Source organism: Lynx canadensis, chromosome B4 (assembly GCF_007474595.2).
Source record: "Lynx canadensis isolate LIC74 chromosome B4, mLynCan4.pri.v2, whole genome shotgun sequence".
Taxonomy (NCBI): Eukaryota; Metazoa; Chordata; class Mammalia; order Carnivora; family Felidae; genus Lynx; species Lynx canadensis.
The window spans coordinates 41,446,489-41,468,330 of NC_044309.1; the positions used below are offsets into that span (position 1 = coordinate 41,446,489).

Consider the following 21,842-nt stretch of genomic DNA (forward strand, 5'->3'; position numbering starts at 1 on the left):
AAAGCCAGAATCCTACTTGCTCTTTTTTCCATTCTCCTTTATTCCATAAACACCTAGTTACAAGTTGCACAAATCAAAAAATAAAGGCAGAGAAGGGTGTAGGGAAGGTTTCTGTGATGTGCAGGGAGTGGGAAGGGAGAAAGGGTTGGGAGCCAGTCCTCTCCCTCCACACACAGCCCTGGATAAGGGCTATGGCCTCTGCAGTGGGGGATCTGAGGAGGAGGTGGGCAAAGATCCAGGGCAGCTGAGGGATAGAGGAAGCCCCTAAACCCAGAGCTCACCCCAAAAGCCCCTTCGATGCATGGCAAGGGTAGAAAGGGGAAGGTGAGGAGGCTCAAAGATGGAGCAGCAAAATGAAAAATCAAGTTAGCAGATACAGGAGAAGTGGACTCATCATGGTAGGGGATTAAAGAAGGAAAAAGTAGGTAAAGGGGGCAGTGAAAGGTTCTCCCTGAGACCCCCAGGGAGAGGTGGGGGGCCAGCTTGCCTGTTAATTTAATATTAAATTGGGAGTGGGAGCTGGAGAGGAAAAAGTTATTTGGGGGATGATCTCTCAGCCTCTCAGCCTGTACCTGGAAGGGAAAGAGAGAAGAGCGAGTCAAAAGACAAAACGTAAAGGCCAGGAGTTGGGTTTACTCTCCCATTCCAGTGGCAGCATTCTTCTCTTCACACCAACTAAAACTTACACCATCAAAGGCAGTAATTGCTGGGCACCTGGACTCCTTCTGCCTCATGACAAAGGAATGTGCACAGGTACGTGCCTCAACCCCCCCTCCGTGCTTGACACCTTACAATTCCTCCCTCTCAATACTTACAAGAGAGGCTGAGGGCCTAGGGCCCTCACCAGTCATAGCGGCGGGACTGTCGGGAGGGGGAGTCCTCAGGTCCCTGTATAGCCAGGCGGGGAGGCCCCTCAGCCCTTCGTCCCCCACCCCCTGAAGCCTCATGCCGTCGAAATTCCAGAGGGCGCTGCTGCCGGAATCGGGATGTCTCCCTCCGCCATTCATCATCAAATGCTGCAGCCTCACCTGAAGAGCACAGAGACCAGACGTGACATTTAAATATACAGGCTGGCTTCTGGAAGCAGAGGCAAGCGTGAGCCACAGCCTTCTCAGGTGAACAAATACAGCAAAGGCTGAAACTATGTGTGGGGACATGTTGAAGGACACCAACAATTTCTGTTCTTAGTAGTCTGGGGTTCCATATGGTTCCACGAGCTAATAGCCAACAGCGATTCCAATGTGGAAGCCACCAGCAGACCTAAGGCAGGACTACTCAAGAAGGAAATCAGGAACGGGGTAATTATGAAGTTAAGGAGCATAGTGCCATGCACACAATAAGTACTTAATAAATACTTATTGACTTGAGAAAGAAAAAAACTGATCCTGACAGTTGGCCTCTCCTTGGCGAGGAGACTGCCAGGGCTTGACTTAGCCCCTAAAGCTGACAGGACAGGGCTCAAGTGAGGTCAGAATAGGAGGCCTGGAGCGCCTGGATGGCTCAGTCAGTTAGGTGTCCGACTTCGGCTCGGGTCATGATCTCACAGTTTGTGGGTTTGTGCAGTTGGGCTCTGTGCTGACAGCTGGGAGCCTGGAACCTGCTTCGGATTCTGTGTCTCCCTCTCTCTCTGCTCTTCCCCCACTCATGCTGTCTCTCTCTGTCTCTCAAAAATAAAAACGTTTAAAAAAATTAAAAAAAAAAAAAAAAAAAAAAAGAATAGGAGGTCCACCCAGAACTTTGCCAAGAATTATCTACAGAGGTAAGGAGAGAAAGCTGGTTGGTGTCTCCTAGCTCGCAGGAACAGGACCAGTGGCTACCAGCCCAGGAGCCAGAAGGGTGATGAGAAGAAAAGAAGGCTCACTCTCATCCAGGTTGATATAATCCTGCCGCTCCTCCTGGTCCCCTGTGCGGTGGTTTCGGGAGCGCTGGAGGATGTGAGCCCGGTCTCGGATGTGATGCCCGATGGACATCTGCTCTAGCCCACTGTCCGAGTCTCGTACGGTCCTGCGAGTCTCCCGGATCTGGGAGGAGGCAGAACATAGCACACAGCTGTCCCTTCCAAAGCCTGGCTACACCAAGCCGGGATAGACAAACCACCCCTAACCCAATCATGAAAAAAGAAGCCAGGGTTTCTGTGCATGTCATTCAACCCTGCGTTCTCTGGGATATCAGAAGCCCTTCAACTCACCCCGCCTGGTGCCGAGCGCATCTCTGACGTCTCCTGGTAGACCTTGGGGGCACCATCACCCGTATTGGAGTAGGAGATGACAGTGGAGGATGAAAAGGTCTGGCAATTGCCTCCAGCTGTCATGTGTTCCTGTGGAGGAAAACATACAGCAGGACTGAACGGTCCCTCTGGCGAAGGGATCCCACATTTCAGCTGCCTGTTCCTGTCTGTATCTTTCTTACAAAACATGAGAAATGAGAAAACATCAGGACTCATCAGTACCCCCCAAATTCCTCTGAGTCCAACAATAAACAAGAAAGACCTTTAGAGACTGAGCCTTAATCGCATGCTTAGTAAGACTGCTCCTGCTGCTTCCTAGTTAGGCCACGAGAACAGATAAGGGAACCCAATGCTCTCTGGGTTCAATGACTTTATCCGGCTTGAGCCTTTCCCTAGCGCACTCTTGCCTGCCCCCGCCTCAGAGGACTCAAGAAGGTGTCGCCAGCCATCACTGAGAACAAGACTGCAAAAGCATATGGCGCAAGAGCCTCACCATGTTCCCAATCATGTCGTTCATCATCCCAAACATGTCCATGAAGCCACCTGACTGCAGCAAAGAGATGGAAAACAGAGTCAGGAAAGCAAAGTCAGTGCTCAGATTATCTTGTTTAGGCACCCACTAGACGCATGGCTACACATTCCCTTTCTCCTCTTCCCTCACACGGAGCAACAGCTCTGTCTCTTCATTAGCATGGCCAGTACATGGAATGTTCCTCTCCGTGTTTCCCTTTCCACATACTGCTACCTTCCTCCTCAGTCTCTATGGCTGCTCTGATCCCATCTTTGTTCTCCTGACTGCCTTATTTCCTCCTATCTTTAAGAAGCACACCCAAGTAAATGAATTATAACCTACAAAAAAAGGGGTGGGCATGAAATAGTAAAAAACAAAAAAAACTTCTAAAAAGCCATCTCTTGCTGGCCCTTCAACTGCATCTCAATCCTCAGGAAGACAAACTTTGCTAGGCAATCACATTTCCCTAATAGGTATTGCTCCTAGAATGCAGGGGTCAGTAAGTGAACATCTTTAACCCACAGGACTCAGAGCACACAACAGGACCAGAGCTTTGTGAACACTATAAAAAGATTGTAGGGGCGCCTGGGTGGCTCAGTCAGTTAAGTGACAGAACTCTTGATTTCGGCTCAGGTCATGACCTCACACTTTGTGAGATGGAACCCCGGAGTCAGGCTCTGCACTGACAGCACGGCGCCTGCTTGGGATTCATCCTCTCTCTCTCAAAATAAATAAATCAACTTTAAAAAGATTCTAGGGTTACCCATAAAGCTATTCCAGAGAGCCACATTTGTAAATAATATCTAAGGGCCTAGAGTGTGTCTGAGATGGAAGGACACAAAGATGTTAGGACTCACCATTCCCAGCATCCCAAAGGGGGAAACAGTCCCAGCCTGCAGGAAAACACAAAGAACAAATTAGAGACCGCATCCTATTCATTACAACCCCAAGCCCATGGGCCCAGCTTTTTTTCCATCCTCCTCTCAAAAGGGGATCACAAAACCCTTTTGGCAGACCCTTTCCCCCACTCCTAAAAAAAGATCATTCCACTTGTTAAGCTGGATAAAGCGCAAGAAAGATCAAAGGAACCCTCCAGGCTTCCTTTGGGTCTCAGGTATGTTGCAGCACCATTACCTGCATCCTACGGCTGGCAGGCCTGGTCCCTGGCATGTTGCCATCTGTGATGCTGAGGAAGGGGCTATATCCAAAGCCACCTGACAACATTCGGTTCATATGCTGACGGTGAATAGCAAAGGGGTCCCTGTGGAGTGAGTATACAGTGTGGATGGCAGAAGGGCCAAACAGTCAACACCCACTCCCCGCCTCCCCAGCAAAAAAGAAAAGTCATGGGGAAACAGTGGCACAGACGCCTATTTCCTCTCCAAGTCTGAGCTAGAGTTGAGTATCCAGCTGGTTCCAGCCAATGCCAGCAATGGGAACCCAGATGTCTGTCTGAATCACTTAGAGACCTGAATTGGAGTAGGATGAGCGCCCTAGAACACAAGGGGGAGGGAATACTCACATCAGGAACATAGGATCCTCGGGCTCCACGTCCCTCATAAAACGGAACATCCTGATTTTAGCTCCAGGGGGCTCCACGCTGTAAAGATGTGGAGGCTCAGATACTCGGAGGTAGCCAGGCTTTTTGCACACCTGGCTCAGTGAAGGGACTCAGGACACTGTCCCTTCCAAATGCTGTAACTGAACCCCCCAAACTCCAGTGAGACCCTTCTCCAGGTGGTGGTCGACACCACCCTCACGGGAGAGAAGAGCTCTTCAAACCTCTCAAGGAGGGCCGTGGAAAATTTTTCCAAGCCTCGCAGTCTTCTGCCTCCCCCCACTCACAGCCATCCTCTTCCAAGAGCCCTGGCCAGAAGCATAGCCCCCTCCCCCGACGCCACTGTTCCAGATGCGAATCCCGAGGGCTGGCCCTCGCCCCAGCAATGACCCCAGCCACTCGGCCCCCTTCTCACCCCGAGCCGCCTCCAGGCCTCCCCCAGGCCGGCCTCACTATCCCCACCGCGCCCGTCTGTCGCTCCCCCGGCCCGAGCCTCACCGCCGGGCGAGCCGGAGCGGTAGGCCTGGCCCTCTCCCCTCCCCGCATCCCAGACCCTGCAGCCCCGCGGGCCCGCTCCCGCCCTGGCCCCGGCTGCCCGCTCTGCTCGAGCCTCACCGGTCCCCGATTCGGGCTCAGCGGCCCATCCGGCCGGTCTCGCCTCTCGGTGCGCTGCAGAATCGGGGGTTGCGGCCCGGGACGCGGGACTGGTCCGGGCTGGTGCTCCTCGGCCTCCCGCGCCGCCTCCTCCCAAGGCTGCCACCTCCGTACCCCCCCTCGGCCCACGGAGCCCGAACCGCGGCCAGGCCCGGACGGAAGTGACGTCACGATGGGACAGCCCGCCCCGGGGCCGGGCCCGCGGAGCTCCGCCCACTGGCGGGCGAGGGGAGTGGGCTGGGGCTGGCTTCCCGGGCGGCGGAGCTGGCGGCCGCGGGGTCTTCCGGGGACCAGGGGAGGGGAGGCCTCATCACTAACCTGGATTTGGGCTCTGTGGACTGGAAGAGGCTCCCTGCGAGGGTGTGGGGGAGGAGCAGAGGCTCCCCTTCCTCGGGAGGGACGGGGCGGGGGAGGGCGGTGTGGCACGTTCCCTCAGGGGAAGGAAGAGACCGTGGGGCAGATTCCCATGGCGGGGAGGGGCGGGCTCCCTGTGGGCGACTGGGTGGGGCGGATCCTGGGGGGGAACATTAAGCAGATTTTTCTACCCGAGCGGCGTTCAGCCCAAGAGGGAGGAAGGGCGGCCGTTCTGCGGGGGAGGCGCTAGGGCCAGTCCTGTCGGGAGGAGGCGCGTTCCAAGCAGGGGCGGGGTCCTCGGAGTGACGTACAGGAGGAGGTGACAGTTCTGCCCCTGTCTAGCTCTGGCTTCGAGAACTCCGGCGGGGCCAAAGAGAATCCAGGTTGGGAGGGCTGGCCGCCAGATGGCGCTCTTCGGCCAGGCTGGAACTACAGCCCTTTGGGAACTGGCGTTGGCGAGGCTCCTGGACCCCTCAGTTACCCTGTGTGAAGGGTAGGTCTGGGCAAAGGTTGTAGTTCTGAAATCATTTCGTTTAGCGCCAGTCTCTCCCCTTTCTTTTTCTCTGACTGCTGTGTCCTCAAGAGCTCCGAGTCCTGCACTGATCTTTCTTGCCTTTAGGCAGGTAGGTTGGTAGGTCAAGGGTCTAAAGTTTGGGAGAAGAAGGGGTGGAGTGCTCCATTAACCAGGATCACCCAGGGGTGGAGCTGAAATCAGACCCAGAAGACCCAACTCCAAGGCCAAAGACTGAAACTTTGACATACTAAATGTCTTGCATAAAATCTGGCCCCACTGGAGAGAAGGGCCCTCCCCCTGGGTGTCAGGGGAATTTGGACTGTCTAGGGAGGGACTTTAAACCAGACTCTTCCAAACTCTAGCTCTCCCTGGTTCTTTACTCTGGCTGCTAGCCATATTAGTGCTGTGTGGAGGCTGACAACGTGAAACACTTGTTCCCAATATGTACTTCACTAGGGGTGAAGGAGGAGGGGGTTCCTGGTGGCTCAGAAAAAGGTACTGGGAGCAGGGCTTCTCAGTCAGGTTTTTTGGACTTGATCATTTTTTTTAAGTTTATTTTTTGAGAGAGAGAGAGACAGAGTGTGAGCAGGGGAGGGGCAGACAGAGAGGGAGACACTGAATCTGAAGCAGGCTCCAGGCTCCGAGCTGTCAGCACAGAGTCTGATGTGGGGCTTGCACTCACAAACCATGAGATCATGACCTGACCTTGAAGTCTGACGCTTAACCGACTGAGCCACCCAGGTGCCCCTGGACTTGATCATTATTAAAGAGGGAAAAACAATAGTGGAGACAGAGGGGGACAGATAATTTAGAAGCTGGCAGACTGGCAAAACCAAAGAAAGACAAAGACAGCATAAAAGAAAATTTGTTTTTCATTGATATTTCTGGGGAAGAGACTTAGTCACATCTTTGAAGTTTATTCTCTAGATTATCTCTGGACATCCCACTCTGCAACTGCCCCTTTTCCTCTTGCCCCAAAGGCAGTTTGGCATGTGATCAGTTATTCTCTCAGTGAGCATTCTGTGGCCCAGACTTATAAGTGTGGTCCCTCACCTTCCAGCCTCTCCCTTCTCATCCCATTATGTCCAACTTTCACAGAATTGGATAGGAGATCTGGCCTCCTCTTTTTTTCTTTTTCCACTACTTGGTACTGTCTACCTACTGCTTTTTAGGTGTGTAGAAAACTTTCTCTTCTTTCTTCCAAAACAAGAATCTGATGTCCGTCATTTTTACCTTTGTCTGATTTTAAATCAGTGTATTACCTCTCCTAAGAGTATTTACAAATTACAACTTAGCTTCTAACTGTGAGACAAAGCTGCAAACCTGGGCTTTGTCTGAAGTTAAAAAGAAATTATTGAATATGTGGGGATGAAGACGGAAGCGCAAGAGCTCATTTTCAGAGTCCCCAGAGACATACTTCATAGGCAGCCATCTACCCCAGAAATTGAAGGAATGTAATTTTACAAGTAACCTTTATGTCCCCCACAACCAGAGTTTGTGTCTCCCTTCTCCCTTGCCTTCCCTTCCCTTTCCTGTCCCTCCCTTTCCCTCCCTCTCTTTCTCTTTCCTTCTTCCCTTTCTCACACCTTCCCTCTCTCCCTCCTTTCCCTTCCTTCCTTCCTTCCTTCCTTCCTTCCTTCCTTCCTCCCTCCCTCCCTCCCTCCCTCCCTCCCTCCCTTCCTTTCTTCCCTCCTTCCCTTTCCTTCCATCTCTGTCCAATGAACTCTGATGAACAGAAATTCTTCAGTCACTGGATTGTCTTGTATATGACAAGATGTAGGAGGGGTGTGGACCCTGCCAGGAGTGAGGCTTAACACAAGGAGGATAGGATTTGGGGAAGGAAGAGAAACAGTGTTCTCACATTCCCTGCTCTATCTGATGGAGTCAAAGTCAGGAAGTCCTTGCGAGAGTAGAGCTGGGCCAGAAAAGGAGCCCCCATTAGATTGTGAGGTCATGCATTTGGGGCAATCCCAGGACAGTTGGATATTAAGACAGAATGAGGATGGGGCAATGATGTCCGAGTCAGGGGAGGCTGGATTTCCTGCCTGAGCCAAAGCGAATGGGTGTGATTGAGTGTAGGCGTGTATGTATAGGCACATATGTATTGGGGAAGCGAGAAAAACCCTGAAAATTAGTGCTAAGGTGCCCTAGGTAGAGTAAGCTGTACTGTGAACACCAGGTCAGGGTAAGATTAAAAAGTGACTCAGGAGTCAACTTTTCAGTTTGTTTTCATATCCGTATCCACTCAGCAAATATTTATTAAATGTCTACTATGTGTCAGGTAATATTCCTGGCTCTGGAGATACAGTAGTGAGAGAAAAATAAAGCAAGGTAGACGGGGGATAGAGGAATAGGCAAGTAGCTGGGAAGTGGTGGTTGCTTTTTAGGGTGACTAGGGAAGTTCCCCCTGATGAGATGACATTTAAGCAGAGACCTAACAAGCTCAGGAATAGATGAGGTGAGTGCAGTCTGGGCAGAGGAAATAGTAAGAGCAAAGGCCCCGAGGCAGAAGAATGCTTAGTGTGTTCAAGGGACCACAAAGAAGGCAATGTGCCTAGACTGAGGAAGAGCACTATTGGATATGAGAAGATAGGAAGATAGGAAGAGCAGTAGTAAGAGACAAGGTCACAGAGAAAGAAGGAAGCCAGATAATGTGGGATTTTGTAAGACCTACAAAAGGATCACTTTGACTACTGTATGGAGAATAGACTATTGGAGGACAAATCGTCCCTGTTGGGGGACAAATAGTCCCTTTCTGGAGAAACAGACCTATTAGCATGCTGTTGCCATAATCCAGGTGAGATCTGCCGGTACCTTAGAGTAGATCAGAAACAGTGGAGGAGGAGGAGTGGTCAGATTATATATATATATGTATATATGTACACATATATACATATATATATATTTTTTAATATTTATTTATTTTTGTGAAGAGTCAAGAATAACTCCAAAGTTTCTTGACCTGGGTGCCTGAATGAGAAAGAAATAACCATTCTGCTTTCCCCATTGTACTGAGAACATACAAGTACTGGTCTGAGAATATATTGAAATTGTGTCTGGCTGTAAGATTCTGACCATGTGGCTGGCTACACAGGATAACTGATCCAGATAGTCTTACCTTTAGCAGCTGACTACCTAAAGTAGAAGGAGATGTAGACAACAGAAATAAGTGAATTCCAGGGGTGCCTGGGTGGCTCAGTCAGCTTAGGTCATGATCTCACAGTTCATGAGTTGGAGCCCCGCGTCGGGCTCTGTGCTGACAACTCAGAGCCTGGAGCCTGCTTTGGATTCTGTGTCTCCCTCTCTCTCTGCCCCTTGCCTGCTTACGCTTGGTCTCTCTCTCTCTCTCTCTCTCTCTCTCTCTCTCTCTCAAAAAAAAAAAAAAATTAAAAAAATTAAAATAAATAAGTGAGTTGTATATGCAGTTTGACCACATGATATTAGTTGTTAGACCATCTTGAGTAGATATGGTAATGTGAATAATCAGCATTAGAATTTGAGGTTTTAAGTCTTAAGAACTTCCTGTCGTCTAATCTTTTCAAGAAGACATTCTGAAGGAGGCAGAATGCCTTGTGATTAACATAGACATAAGGATTGGAGTTTGTGCTACCTGTGCGGTAGCTCCTGTCAATATTTGCTGAACTCTTACTATGTGCCAGGCATGGTGCTAGGTGCTGGGAATAAAAAGACAAGGAAGACATGGTCTCTGCCCAAGAAGTTTCACAGCTTAGCAAGGGTAGGCAGCATGGATTTGATTATAATCCTGTGATGAAGGCTGCAAGAGAAAAATGTATATTAAAAGTGCAAAAGTGGTTCAGAAGAAGGAGTCAGTGACCTGGGGACTGGGGTAGGGAATCCAGGAGGGTCCTCCAGGCAGGATATGCGATCAGTGCAAAAGTACGCTTGCTCCATTTGGGAAGAACTGTAAGGAGGAAAACATTGAATGAAGCAAAACTTTTGAGGGAACAGTGCTGAGACATAAGAGTACATAGGTTCAAAGGGACTAGAACTTGAAGGGCCCTGTTTGCTTCTGGACCTCATCCTATAGGTGTGGGGAAGCTATCAAGAGGTTTTATGTAGGGAAATGACAACAGTCCATTTGTATTTTAGGTAGAAAGTCAGTTTATGCATTTCAGGAAACATTTTTGAGCTTCTCCAATATGCCAGGTAGGGAGGTCAGTGCTGGAGATACAAACATTCTTAGATCATGGTTGAAAACCCTAGTGAATTAAGCTTAAAGTCAACAAGCGATGTTCACTTCTCGAGTGAGACAGGACTGAGTTTGGAGAGAAGGGGAGGCACTTAAGGAATCTTTAGAAAGTGAAATGTGGGAGTCCTGGGGAGGGAAAGAAAAGGTGGTCTTGGATGACTCTGCGGCAGGAATGAACTGGTGAAGGACAGTACCTTTAACTGAACTAGAAAACAAGGGAATTTCACCTGGATCACGTCAGGTTTGAAGAGCTCCAGAGGATCCAAGAATTGATGAACAGAAGGGAAGGAGTCCCAGTGTTAGAGAGAGGGGTTTGAGAGTCATCCATATTTGAGGTCTGTGCTGGCAGTGGGGCTTAAAACCAGGGAAATACATGTGGAATCGCTAAGGGAGGCTGAGTCACAGGCAAGTGTTCGGGCAACACTGTCATTCATTGCCTTCTCCTGGTTACTGAGTCCTCCCTCTGCACAAAATGAGTCTCTAGCTGTCATGCCTGGTAACATTTTCCTGTAGCTTTTTCATTTTTACTTTCTGTCCTCTGCCTCAGCCACATGGTGTGTTGAATTTGTGAAACTGTGGAAACCCTGAGCGGACGCGTGCACCTACGGTAAAGTATACAACAACAATGGCCCATGTGACTTTCAACACAGCAGCCAGAGTTGCTCTGGACATTCTGTTGATTTCAGTTCAGGTCATGATCCCGGGGCCCAGGAAGCCTGATTAAGATTCTCTCTCTCCCCCTCTGCTCCTCTGCCCTGCTTGCATTCGCTCTCAAATTAAAATAAAATAAAATAATAATAATAATAAATTAATTTTAAAAAAATGTAGTTCCTGGGGCACCTGGGTGGCGCAGTCGGTTAAGCGTCCGACTTCAGCCAGGTCACGATCTCGCGGTCCGTGAGTTCGAGCCCCGCGTCAGGCTCTGGGCTGATGGCTCAGAGCCTGGAGCCTGTTTCCGGTTCTGTGTCTCCCTCTCTCTCTGCCCCTCCCCCGTTCATGCTCTGTCTCTCTCTGTCCCAAAAATAAATAAACGTTGAAAAAAAAAAAATGTAGTTCCTCAGTTGCACTAGCCACATTTCAAGTGTTCAATAACCACACGTGGCTAGTGGCCACTGCATTGGAAAGTGCAGATATAGAACATTTCCATCATCACAGAAAATCTTATTGGACAGAGCCAGAAAGCACCTATAAATGTTCCTTCTGGACTTTTCAGAGGGTCTGTGAAGGCTTTTTGAAAAGAGTGCACATGGAGAGAAATTAAAGGAGGACAGTAGAGGGTCGGGCAGTGGCAAACTATGCTTGGTCTAAAAGTGAAGGAGGTCAGGAAGAGGGCATGGAGAATTAAAGAAGCCAATCAAAAAATCTGGAGGAGACGTAGGATGGTAAAACCAATTCTTTTTGCTGGAGAGAAGATTCATGGGGAAGTAAGAAAGCCCACAACTTTTGGTTGTGACAATGATAGCATAAAAAGACAGTGACCACCAGGACATCAGTAGTTAGAAAATCCCAAGTCAGAGAGAGAGGCAAGTCAGTGTCCTGGGAGTGGGTTGTGTGTTTCCTGGGCCTGCTCAAAGAAGAAGGTAGAGAAGGCTCAGAGAATGGGTCCGAAATGATGTGTCAGGGCTTGGAATTCAGTGATTTATTGAGCTCTTCCTCTGTGGTGCCTCCAGTCGTGCTAGGTCTAGTGCACAGGGACTGGGGAGACCATCAGTAAGGGTGGAGGAACCAACAGAGGCTGTTTGGAGTTGGGAACAATGTATAAGGATTTGGAAAACCGGGAGAGATCTGGGAGGCATTTTGGAAAAGTGTACTGATAGAGGGGACCATGTGCTGTCTGGTTTGCCTGGTAGATAGAGTGCTGGACACATGTCCCTTTTCAGGTTGCCCTTGAAATCTCCCCATCTGTTCCTTGAGGGCAGGGACCATTTTTCAGCTTTTGTGTCTCCATCACAGAGCGTTATGGCTGACACCAAGGAGGAGCTCAATAAAAATTTGTTGAAATGCAAGGGTTCAGGCTTCATAAAGGGGGCAAAAAGAAAACTTGGAATTTAAAAAGTTTACCTCTACTTAAAAGTGCGTAGAACATGATGATGGATACAACTGGACGGGTAGTGTTCATGATGGATGTGCCTTACTGTTGTGAGGAGGCTTTCTTTTTTTTTCTTTTCTTTTTTAAAAAATTTTAAAAATATTTTATTTATTTTTGATAGAGAGAGACAGAGCACAAGTGGGGGAGGGGCAGAGAGAGAAGGAGACCCAGAATCCGAAGCAGGCTCCAGGCTCTGAGCTGTCAGCACAGAGTCTGATGCGGGGCTCAAACTCACAAATTGCGAGATCATGACCTGAGTCGAAGTCGGACGCTCAACCGACTGAGCCACCCAGGCGCCCCTCTTTTCTTTTTTTAAAATGTTTATTTATTTTTGATGGAGAGAGAGAGAGAGAGAATGAGAGAGCATGGTGCACACACATGAGCAGGGGAGAGGCAGGATCTGAAGCAGGCTCTGTGCTGTCAGCACAGAGTCGGACACAGGGCTCGAACCCACGGAATTGTGACATCATGACCTGAGCTGAAATCAAGAGTCAGATGCTTAACCGATTGAGCCACCGGGCACGCTGTGAAGAGGATTTCTTAAGGAACATTCCTGTAGGCAATGAACTCAAACGTGAGCAAACTTAGGCTGGTTTAGGCATCTCTCTAGGGGTCCCTCTCCTCTCAACTCTCCACTGAATTTTGAAAAGATGAAAAAAAAAAGGAAAAATGAGGAATAGAAAATGAGTTATTGGAAGTGGAATGAGAATAAAAAAAGCAGTGAGGAGTCCAACTCCTTAGCAGTGGGGAGGTCCAACTTTCAGGTTTCTGTTGTCCAATGCCTTCACTGATAACTAGGCCTTCCTTAGCACTTAACTTATCAGATAAACAGGCAAGCTGAAAAACCTCAGGAAACTGGAGAGAGGGAAGAATTCACTTAGGAATAAGATAGCAATTGGGACGCCTGGCTGGCTCAGTCGGTGGAGCATGTGACTCTTGATCTTTGGTTTGTAAGTTCGAGTCCCAGGTTGGGTGCAGAAATTACTTAACAAAATAATAATAAAAAATAAAAAGTCTGCCTGGGTCCTTCCCTCACAGAGCTGACACTCTAGTGGGGAAACTGAAGAACCACTTGCCACATTTCAAAAGACTGAGAAGGTAATAATTAGAATTGAACACCTTCCAGACGGTAAGGAAGTAAATCTCTAGGATGTCAAGCCAGAAGTCCTGGTTTCCAGGGGCTCATGCCTCCCTTATTCTCACCTGGCTTCCCTTTTCCAACCTCCAGAAAATTCGTAAGAAGCACCAGGTTTCCCCATTCAACTAGTGGGAGAAAATCTCAGTTGGACTGGGGAGTAATAGAACCCTATGAATAGGCAAGCCTCTACAAGGTCTCAGAAATAGTTCTCTGGAAAGGAGCAAACACAAGCTGGCATCATTTAACACCGCTGGCCCCAGAGGCCCAGAGACTAACCCTAAGGGGTATGGGGTCAGGCTTTCAGCTCACGGCTTACTCCAAATTCATCCTAAGTTTCACTTCTAGCTTCTTTCTCCTGAAGCCAAGACTTCAGGAGACTGGTCTGCTGTCCAACCAGACAGGAAAGCATAAGAGATGCTTCTCCCATGCAGGAAGGGAATTAGATCCAGGCCTTCTGCTTCCTGGATCTTTTTCTTGTGGTCCCTGGGGACCCTAGTGTCCAAACTCTTAGATTCTCAAGGCACTCCCTTGGGCCTTGGGGCAGGATTCCCATTCTCTGCCTCTCCATCTCCCTGGAATTTTCCACTGCAGCTGCCTCCGCTCCCAGACACCCCTCCCTGGGCAAAATTCCCGGCTTCCTCCGCCTCCCCTTCCTAATCACACCTCATTCCCACCCCCAGCCCAGAGGCCCAGCCCACAGTCCGGCCCACTCCCCACACTAACCCCGGTGGTCCCAGTTAGAGAAATGGGAGGCCAGGCCCTCCTACAAGGGTGAGAGGGAGGGTCCCAGGCTCTCTCCAGGGCGGGGAGAAAGGACAGTGGAGGGGCTGGTCCCCTGTGGGGCTGGAGTGGGGGGAGTGGCCCTCCTCAAATCCCCATATAAGGCAGGGCAAGCAGTTAGACTCCTGGATTGGCTGATTCAAATGAGCATTCCACCTGGCAACAGGGTTTCTATTGGCTCTGAGGAAAAATAGGAGGAAGGTGGATGGAGGTTGTTGGTGGCGGTGATTGGAGGGGGGAGGGGAGTGGAGGTGACCGGAGTGGGGGGCGGTTACCAGGGCAACAGGGTAAGAGCCCAGCAGGGTGTCCGAGACGGCAGGCGGGGCTGGGAGGTGGAGAAGGGGATGAGGAAAGGAGGGTGGGAAGGAGAGGAAAGAGACTGACAGGAGGGAGCGAGACTGGGAGACTGGGTGGGGGGTAAAGGAGAGGGGAGAGGGAGAGAAATGAAGCAAGAAGAGTACAGAGATGGAGCGGGTCAGAGATCGCTAAAGACATCAGTGAGTGAGTCAGAGAAACAGATCGAGATAGAGATGGAAAGATCTCCGAGAGCGATGATCAGAGTCTGTCCGGCAAGGAAAAACCTGGGTGGGGCTCCAAGATTTTTGAGGAGATGGAGACCGAGAAACTGATAGAAGAGTCAGAAAGAGAAATTGGGAAGTGTGTACACCACGGGCCCAAAAGATGGTATTTTTAAGCACTCAGATACCAAATGATGATGATTGATCAGTGTGTCCTTCTTAAGAAAATGAAAATAATAAGACAAATAATGATAATGACGGTTAACACACCCAGCTCCTGAAATTCCAAGCTTCTCAAAATCATCCAAAGATACCAAGACTGAGGGCCTGGAACTGAGGATGAGTGGTACAGGGCGGGGCTGGAACTCCAGACCTGAACCCCTTGCAAAGGGGGCAAATACATACAATCCAGAAAGGCTAGGGAAGATGGCAACCGAGGAAAGAGAAAAGGAAAGAGAGGGAAAATGTGGACAATCAGGACCTGGAGAGGAGTTGGAGGGAATCAGCAAAGGATATAGGGCCTAGTGACAGACTCACATGGGACAGGAACAGTGTGGTCTGGGCGGGGGGGGGGGGGGGGGGGGGGGGGGAAGAGATCAGAGATGGAAGGGTAGAAGAGGGAGATGAGAGGTGGAGAAGAGGCAACCGAAGAATGAGAGATGTGAGGTATAAATTGTTGTGAGGGAGGGGTCTGGGTACAGATGAATGAACAGGGATGAAGAGAAAAAGAAGGACCAGGCGAAGACAAGTGAGATGAGATGGGCGAATAAGAGCGGTCTGAGATGGAAGAGAAGGAAGGAGCCTGGAGGGCCTCTGACACCTCTAGATCTCGAGAAAGATCCAGGACGGGAGGAACCCAGTAGGGGTCACAAATGTCAGCCTAGGGCAGGACAGAGGGTGTGCTGCCCTTTTGGCCCTTCCATCTTAAGGCCAGAGAATGGAGATGCAGGACGGGAACGGAAAGCCAGCGCGATGTGGAAGTAGCTCCGCCACCCTCTTCCTCTTCTTTAAGCTTTTGGTTTCTCAAATACCTGCCCGGCCTTTCCATCTGCTTCTCCCACCCCATCCCTTGGCAAAATCTCAGGATTTCTTGCGGGGGGGCCGGGAGGGGGGTTGGGGGAGGGTCAGTAGGATTCTGGCCATCCCTCCAGTCCGCCCCCAAAAGACAGACTCCACTTTCGCAGGCAGTAGGTCGGGATTCGGAGAGGTCCCTCCCCGCAGGAACCCCACCCCTTTCCACCTCCTCGCTCCACTCCTTTTCTCCTCGACCGTCAGTCTCTCCATTTCCCCTCCTGGTCCTGTCCTCCCTCCCGCCTCTCGCGCGCTCCCTCCCCTCGCTTTCATCCTCCTATCCCCACCTCGCCAACCTCCGCTTTCATCCCCCTCCCCTCTCCTCTCCTCCCCGCTCCCGCCAGCCCCACCCCTGGGAAGCCCCTCCCGTCGGGCAGCGCCGCCTTTATAAGCGGGTTCCCTGCCCGGGGGCGGCAGCGGCTGGTCGGCGGCAGCTCTGCTGGTGCGGGGGCGGCGAGCCGAGGACCGAGCGACCGCGGCCGGAGCGCGCCGGCCACCGCCCGCACCGCCCTTCCGCCCGCCCTCCGGACGGCCGCAGCCCTGCGGGTCTCCGCTCCAGACCCACCCCCGCCCCACCCCGCGCGCCTCTGCCGCCTCTTCCAGAGACCCAGCTTGCTGAGCGGCCGCCGCTGCCGCTGTCGCCGCCGCCGCCGCCACCGCGCCAGGTTCCGGCCGCGGCCACCCTCCGCCGTCCAGGGCCCCTCCGTCCCGGCCCCGGGACCCCGGCTCCCCGCCAGCCCCGGCCCCGGCCCCGGCACCATGTCGGAGAAGAGCGTGGAGGCAGCGGCCGAGTTGAGCGCCAAGGTACGGGCGGGGACGGCGGCGGCCCGGACCGCGCGCGATCCCCGGGCTCCGCGCGGTCTTGCGCCCCACGCTAACCCCGACGGCCCCACGCTGCCCTGGCGCCGGGTCCCGGCGGACCCCACTCCGCCCTCCCCCCCGCTCCCCTGCCCGGCGCTGCCTACCCCGCTTCGCGCGGCTCCCGCCAGCGCCCTCTAGCTTCCAGAGCGCCGCGCGCCGCGGCTCCGGCCTCGCCGCTCGGCCCGCGCCCGGCCCCCGCCGCCGTCCCCACCCCTCTCCGGCTCCGGCTCCGGCTCGCGCGCCTCTACCCCGTCCGCTTCCCGTCGGAGCGCGCCCCGGCTCACTTTACCGTGCCCCTCCCCCGCTCCGTCTCTCCGCGCCCCGTTTCCCCGGCTCTCCTTCCAGTCTGACCTCACCTTTCCTCTCCTAAGCGGTTTGAGATCCTCCAGAGTAAACAGGACTCTCCCGGGAGGCTGCCGCTCTCGGGCCCCTCCCCTCGAGGCCCGACCGCCTCTTGCTTCTGTGCTCGGACAGCTATTGCCTGTGTCTGTTTTCTCCTTCTCTCCTTTCCTTCCCTTCCATCTATATCCATTTCTTACCCCACTGGCCTTCAGCTTTCTTTTCTCTCCAGAGCCCCCTCCAGCCTCTCCCCTCACCCCCCGCCCCCTGCACGTTTAAAGAGTCTTGGATTCCTAAAAATCAGAAGCGGGGCGGGAATAGCCTTCGAGAAAGCTGAAGCTCAGCGTTACATGGCATTGCATCGAGCCGTCCTTGCTCTCATCAGCTCCCTTCCCTGGCCCCATCCCTTTGCCCTTGCCTCTCTTCCAGCCTTCCTCTAATTTCCCTAGGGAACCTGCTGAGTGTCGCTTTGGGAAATTAATTCGGCCAGCGCTTGGGGGCTGGGAGCCCGACTTCGGGGGAGGGGGTAGGGTTGGTTGTTGAGGAGGTCACAGAGGTCTCCTAGAGGCCCCAGAAGTGAAAGAGGGCAACCAGTGGGATTAAAGGCAGTGGCAGAGACGGGCTATGTGTGAGAGCTGATAAGGTGTGCTGTGTGGCCCTCCGGTGGGCTGTGCGGTGGCATGTGACTTCACTGAGTAGGTGTCTTTGTATGTCTGTAATCCAGCGAGTGTGTGGGACTGCCCGTGTCAGTTACATGTGTGCATGTGGAGACGTAGATGTTCTGGAGCCATGTTGCCGCTTTGTGAGTGCCGAATGGTTTTGCTGTGCTCTCGTGCTGTCTCAAGAGTGTGTGCCAGGATGCCCAAACACCGGGCCATGTGTCTCCGGATCTCGTGGGCGCTCCTCTGTAGCTGTGTGTGTGAATCGGTGTCAGCCTGTGTCAGTGTGTGTGCCTGTGTTGAGTTAATGAGGCCAGGGAGCTGCTTAGCACAAGACCTAGGTCACACACCCTCCTGGAAAAGGGATCAGGGAAGGACAGTGACCAGAAGGACAGGACAGGGGAGGAGAGGGCCCGGCCCCTTGGACTTTGGTCTCTGGTAGTCTCCCTCCCTCCCTGACGTTCTCCCTCCCTCCCTCCCTCCCTCTCTATCAGGCCAGATGGGAAACTCAGGCCAGGGCAGCACAGACCTGGTGCTGGGGCCCCCAGAGAGAAGCTGACTAGCCCCTGGCTCTCTAGGCCCAGGATGTAGAGGAGAACCCACCAGGTAGTAGAAATGCCATCCCCACCATGTGGCAACGAAATGAGGGCAGGGAAGTGGCATGAAGAAACCTAGCTGGAGTGAGAGGGTCCAGTGTTCTGTGTTCCTCTTAAAGGGAAAAGGGAATTGAGTGTCCCTCCAGGTCAACCATTCTGCACCAACCTCTACTCCTATTCCTGATCCTGTTCCAGAAAGGACACACCCTCCCGGGAGAGCCACTCACACAGAAAACTTCCATCCACATGGAATCAGATACACAGAGTTGCACACCAGCACCACATCAGATGGCACAGGGACATCCACAGTTGAACAGTGCCTGCCAGGGGCGGTTGGGGTGGGGGTGGGGGGGTGTGGAAAGAGGACTGGAATCTAAATTGGAAGGGCCAGTGTGATGTCCAGAGAGAAGGGACCCATGCACAACTCCTGTCTGCCACATCAGAATAAGACATCAAAGGTGTGCCTGCTGGGTGGGCTCCTGGGGTGAAGGAGAGAGAGGGGGGCAGTGGAGGGAGGGCACTCTAGGCAGGTACCTTCCCCTACTACATTCCCATCCCACCCCAGACCTTGTTTGTCTTTCTCTCCATCTGCCATGTCCGATACCCTCTCCCTTCCATGTTTCCTTTATCGTACTTTACCTATGTTCCCCCTGGAAATGGTGACTTCTACCCTTCCACACCACTGCCTGCACCAGGGGCTGGGCTTAGGGAGGAGGAAACTACTCGGAACTGGTTTGGAGTAGGTGTGCATCAGGCTGGGGTGCTCTCCCTATTCCTGCCGTGTTTGGCCAAGTAGGAGCCTGAGGAGTTGGGGGACACACAGACAAACAAAGGCATTCAAGGCTGAGAGGGGAAGCCGGGAGGGATGCCCAGGAGAGAGAATACTCAGGAAAAGGCCCCAGAGGTAGACAAAAGGCAGAGCAGGGCAGGCTGTGGGAGGGGGCAGGCCAGGAAGGCGGAGGGACCTCAAGAGGGGGTGGGGCATCAGGACTGCGAGCAGATGGAGGGGATTTGCTTTGCTGAGCTGAACTCTTCAGCCCAGGAGGTTTTGGAGAACTTGATGGGGGTCATGAGCAGTTACCTTGGCTGTCCATTCCTCTATCTTCATCACTTTTCTCTCCTCCCTTGAGTCTTGGGGAAGGTGTCTGGTCTCAGCCCCTTTGTGGCCGTAGGGACCCGGGGACCTCTGTTCTGCCTCTGAGCTGTTGTGGCCAACTCCTCCGTTTTTACACTCCTCTAAAGCTCACTGCAGAGGGAGAACGGGGCGAGAGGGACCGGCTGCAGCTCATTTGTGGTGAGAGGAAGGTGACCTCTTTCTCTCTTACAGGACCTGAAGGAGAAGAAAGAGAAGGTGGAGGAGAAGGCAAGCCGGAAAGAGCGAAAGAAAGAAGTGGTGGAGGTGCGCAGGGGTCAGGTGGAGACTCAGATCCCCCCTCCAGTTACCTTGGGGGGGCTGGGTCCTGCGTTTGCTTTGGCCCCTCCCATCCTCTGCGCCCCACCCTTTGGGCCCTCAACACCCCTGCCATTGGTGGTGGTGGAGGCACACCGCCAGCCTGGCCAGCCTGACACTGCTCTCCCTCCTGGTCCCCCGCAGGAGGAGGAGAACGGAGCTGAGGAGGAAGAAGAAGAAACTGCTGAGGACGGAGAGGAGGAGGATGAGGGGGAAGAAGAAGGTGGGGAGGGGCAGGGGAGGCTGGGCTCAAAGGAACAGAGTCAGGGTGGGCTTGAAGACCTGAAGCAGGGCTGAGGGCGACCACAGGGGGTCTGTGCCAGAGCTTCCTGCCCTTCCCCAATGACCCGTTTCTGGCTCCTCAGATGAGGAAGAAGAAGAAGATGACGACGAAGGGCCCGCGCTGAAGAGAGCTGCTGAAGAGGAGGTTTGGGCTGGGTTGTGGGGCCTGAGGGGCTGTCAGGGCTGCAGCAGGGGCTGGGAGCCCTTTGGACTTGGACCTGGATGCCTGTGGTGCCCGGGCGGGGGCTGGAGCAGGGCAGGGACAGGGGGAGGTCCCTCCCCCATTTTGCAGCTACCCCAACTCTCCCTCCACAGGATGAAGCGGATCCCAAGCGGCAGAAGACAGAAAATGGGGCGTCGGCATGAGCCCCCCCGCCAATGGGCTGGGGGTGGGAGGCCCCTCGGGGCCTGGAGGTGGGGGTGGGAACAGACGAGTGCAGCCACTCTTCACCCGGTTCCTTGCTCTGGGCCCTGCACCAGAACTGCCACCCTCTTTGTCCCCAGCCTTCTCATGTCCGCCTCTCCAGACACTGCCCCTTCCATCCTCACTCTGCCATTGTTCCACCTCCCGACCTGCTCCATCTGAGCTCCCCAGCTGGTCCCCAATTGCTCCTCTCCCTGTCTTTGCTCTCCTCTTCCCTTCCCCACCCCTCCTCGGGTAGCCTCTCCTCCCTCACCTCTGCATCCCAGCCTCATGTCCTGCCCATCCCTACCCTGCCTGATCCCTGAGTCTCCCTCAGATCCCCTTCTCTCAGACAGCGCCAGGCCGGGGTGGGGCCAGGGTTGGGGCCGAGCCCCACAGCTGCCCTCCTCCCCTCCCCTCCCCTTTTTGTATAATTTAATAAAGAAACGGTCGCGCTTCTGTTTTTAACCTGTCTCCTGCTTTCCCGGGGCAGAGGGAGGAGGGTGGCTGACGTCAGGTTCTGTCAGGACCCTTTTCTTCTGTAAAAAAGCAGCTGCACCCTCCTACCACCCACCACTCAAGAAGACAAGATCAGCACTCCAGGGATGGACAGGGAGCACAGCTTCTCTGAGAGCTAACTTCTGTCCTGGTTTTGGATTCTTGGGGATTCTCCTCCCCAGCAGAACGTACACACTTCCCTGCTAGCCCACACCAGGTCTAGACACTGCTGAGCCCAGTGGAAAGCTACCAGCTCTGTTGTGCTGAACCAGGCAAAGAAGCAGCCTCAGAAACAGGAAGTCCCGCCCCTGAAGTGGGAGAGGGCTGGGAGGCCTGGGTCTCGGCCTCCTAGGACAGGGAGTGAGAGTTGCCTGGCATCAAACGTGCCCTAAACCTGGCACTGACAAAATGAGCCCTTGGGCAGGCCGAGGAGAGAAGTCCAGGGCCTCTTGGGGTTCCCAGGTGTGGTGGGGGCTCTTGGCACCTGCACTCCACCCCTCTGGGCTGGGCTTCTCAGGCTGGGTGGGGTGGAGAGCAAGAGTTCCCCTCTGTCAGTCAGGCTTCCTTCCCTAGTTCTGTCTCCGTTTTTCTCGAGTTTGATCTCTGTTGCAGGATTTCTGCATTTCACCACATCACCCTTGCCCTGTCTCACAGTTCAAAGCCTCTGGTTTGGGAGAAGCTGATGAGGACACAGTGGTCTGAGCTGGAGGGGGGTGTGTGTGACTCAACCCCATCATTCTTCAAGAGGACACCCTTAACTCACCCAGCGTCAGGACTATACACCCAGATACACACACCTTTTGGCTCATACTCCCTAACTGACCAGGGCAAATTAATCTTTGAACCTGCCTCAGTTTCTTCATCTGTACAATGGGGAAATATCACATTTCATGAGTTACTGTATGTAAAGTGTCCTATACAGTGCCTGGCATATAATGAAAGCTCAATATAATGTAGCTTCCCCCGCCCCCCGGACTTGGGGTTCCCTTCCCCATACCTACCATCTTTTAGGTTCATTGTACTCCCAGGAACCATTGGGCAGGTGGGGAGTCTGGTGTTGTGCTAAGTGAAAGTCTGGGGAGGTTAAGGGAATGAGGGAGGAGATGGCACCAAGGGAAGAGCTTGCTAAG

General features: G+C 53.0%; 2 protein-coding genes across 2 annotated transcripts; one reads left to right on the forward strand and one right to left on the reverse strand.

Moving 5' to 3' along the window:
- Positions 1-19: 19 nt before the first annotated feature.
- Positions 20-5,098, reverse strand: MLF2 (myeloid leukemia factor 2). Its single transcript, XM_030321564.1, has 9 exons — positions 4,912-5,098; positions 4,261-4,338; positions 3,873-3,999; positions 3,596-3,631; positions 2,721-2,774; positions 2,189-2,317; positions 1,862-2,021; positions 816-1,028; positions 20-572 (listed from the first exon to the last, which is right to left on the reverse strand). The coding sequence occupies exons 2-8, from the start codon at positions 4,308-4,310 to the stop codon at positions 841-843; spliced, it is 744 nt and encodes a 247-aa protein (XP_030177424.1). The 5' UTR covers positions 4,311-4,338; positions 4,912-5,098; the 3' UTR covers positions 20-572; positions 816-840.
- A 610-nt stretch (positions 5,099-5,708) lies between these two features.
- On the forward strand, positions 5,709-20,682 carry PTMS (parathymosin). The gene is made up of 7 exons (XM_030322217.1): positions 5,709-5,797; positions 5,924-5,927; positions 15,745-16,428; positions 19,407-19,478; positions 19,674-19,752; positions 19,895-19,956; positions 20,127-20,682. Exons 1-7 carry the CDS (start codon positions 5,709-5,711, stop codon positions 20,175-20,177), a joined length of 1,041 nt encoding a protein of 346 aa, XP_030178077.1. The 3' UTR covers positions 20,178-20,682.
- Positions 20,683-21,842: the final 1,160 nt, after the last annotated feature.

Coding starts and splice junctions, on each gene's coding strand:
- MLF2 (XM_030321564.1), bottom strand. CDS start 4,310: ATGTTCCGTTTTATGAGGGACGTGGAGCCCGAGGATCCTATGTTCCTG. Junction 2,022..2,188: donor TGCGCTCGGCACCAGGCGGG/GTGAGTTGAAGG, acceptor GCCTCCTCCCAG/ATCCGGGAGACTCGCAGGAC. Junction 1,029..1,861: donor TTATATCAACCTGGATGAGA/GTGAGCCTTCTT, acceptor TGTGCTCTTCAG/GTGAGGCTGCAGCATTTGAT.
- PTMS (XM_030322217.1), top strand. CDS start 5,709: ATGGCGCTCTTCGGCCAGGCTGGAACTACAGCCCTTTGGGAACTGGCG. Junction 19,753..19,894: donor GGATGAGGGGGAAGAAGAAG/GTGGGGAGGGGC, acceptor CTGGCTCCTCAG/ATGAGGAAGAAGAAGAAGAT. Junction 19,957..20,126: donor AGAGAGCTGCTGAAGAGGAG/GTTTGGGCTGGG, acceptor CTCCCTCCACAG/GATGAAGCGGATCCCAAGCG.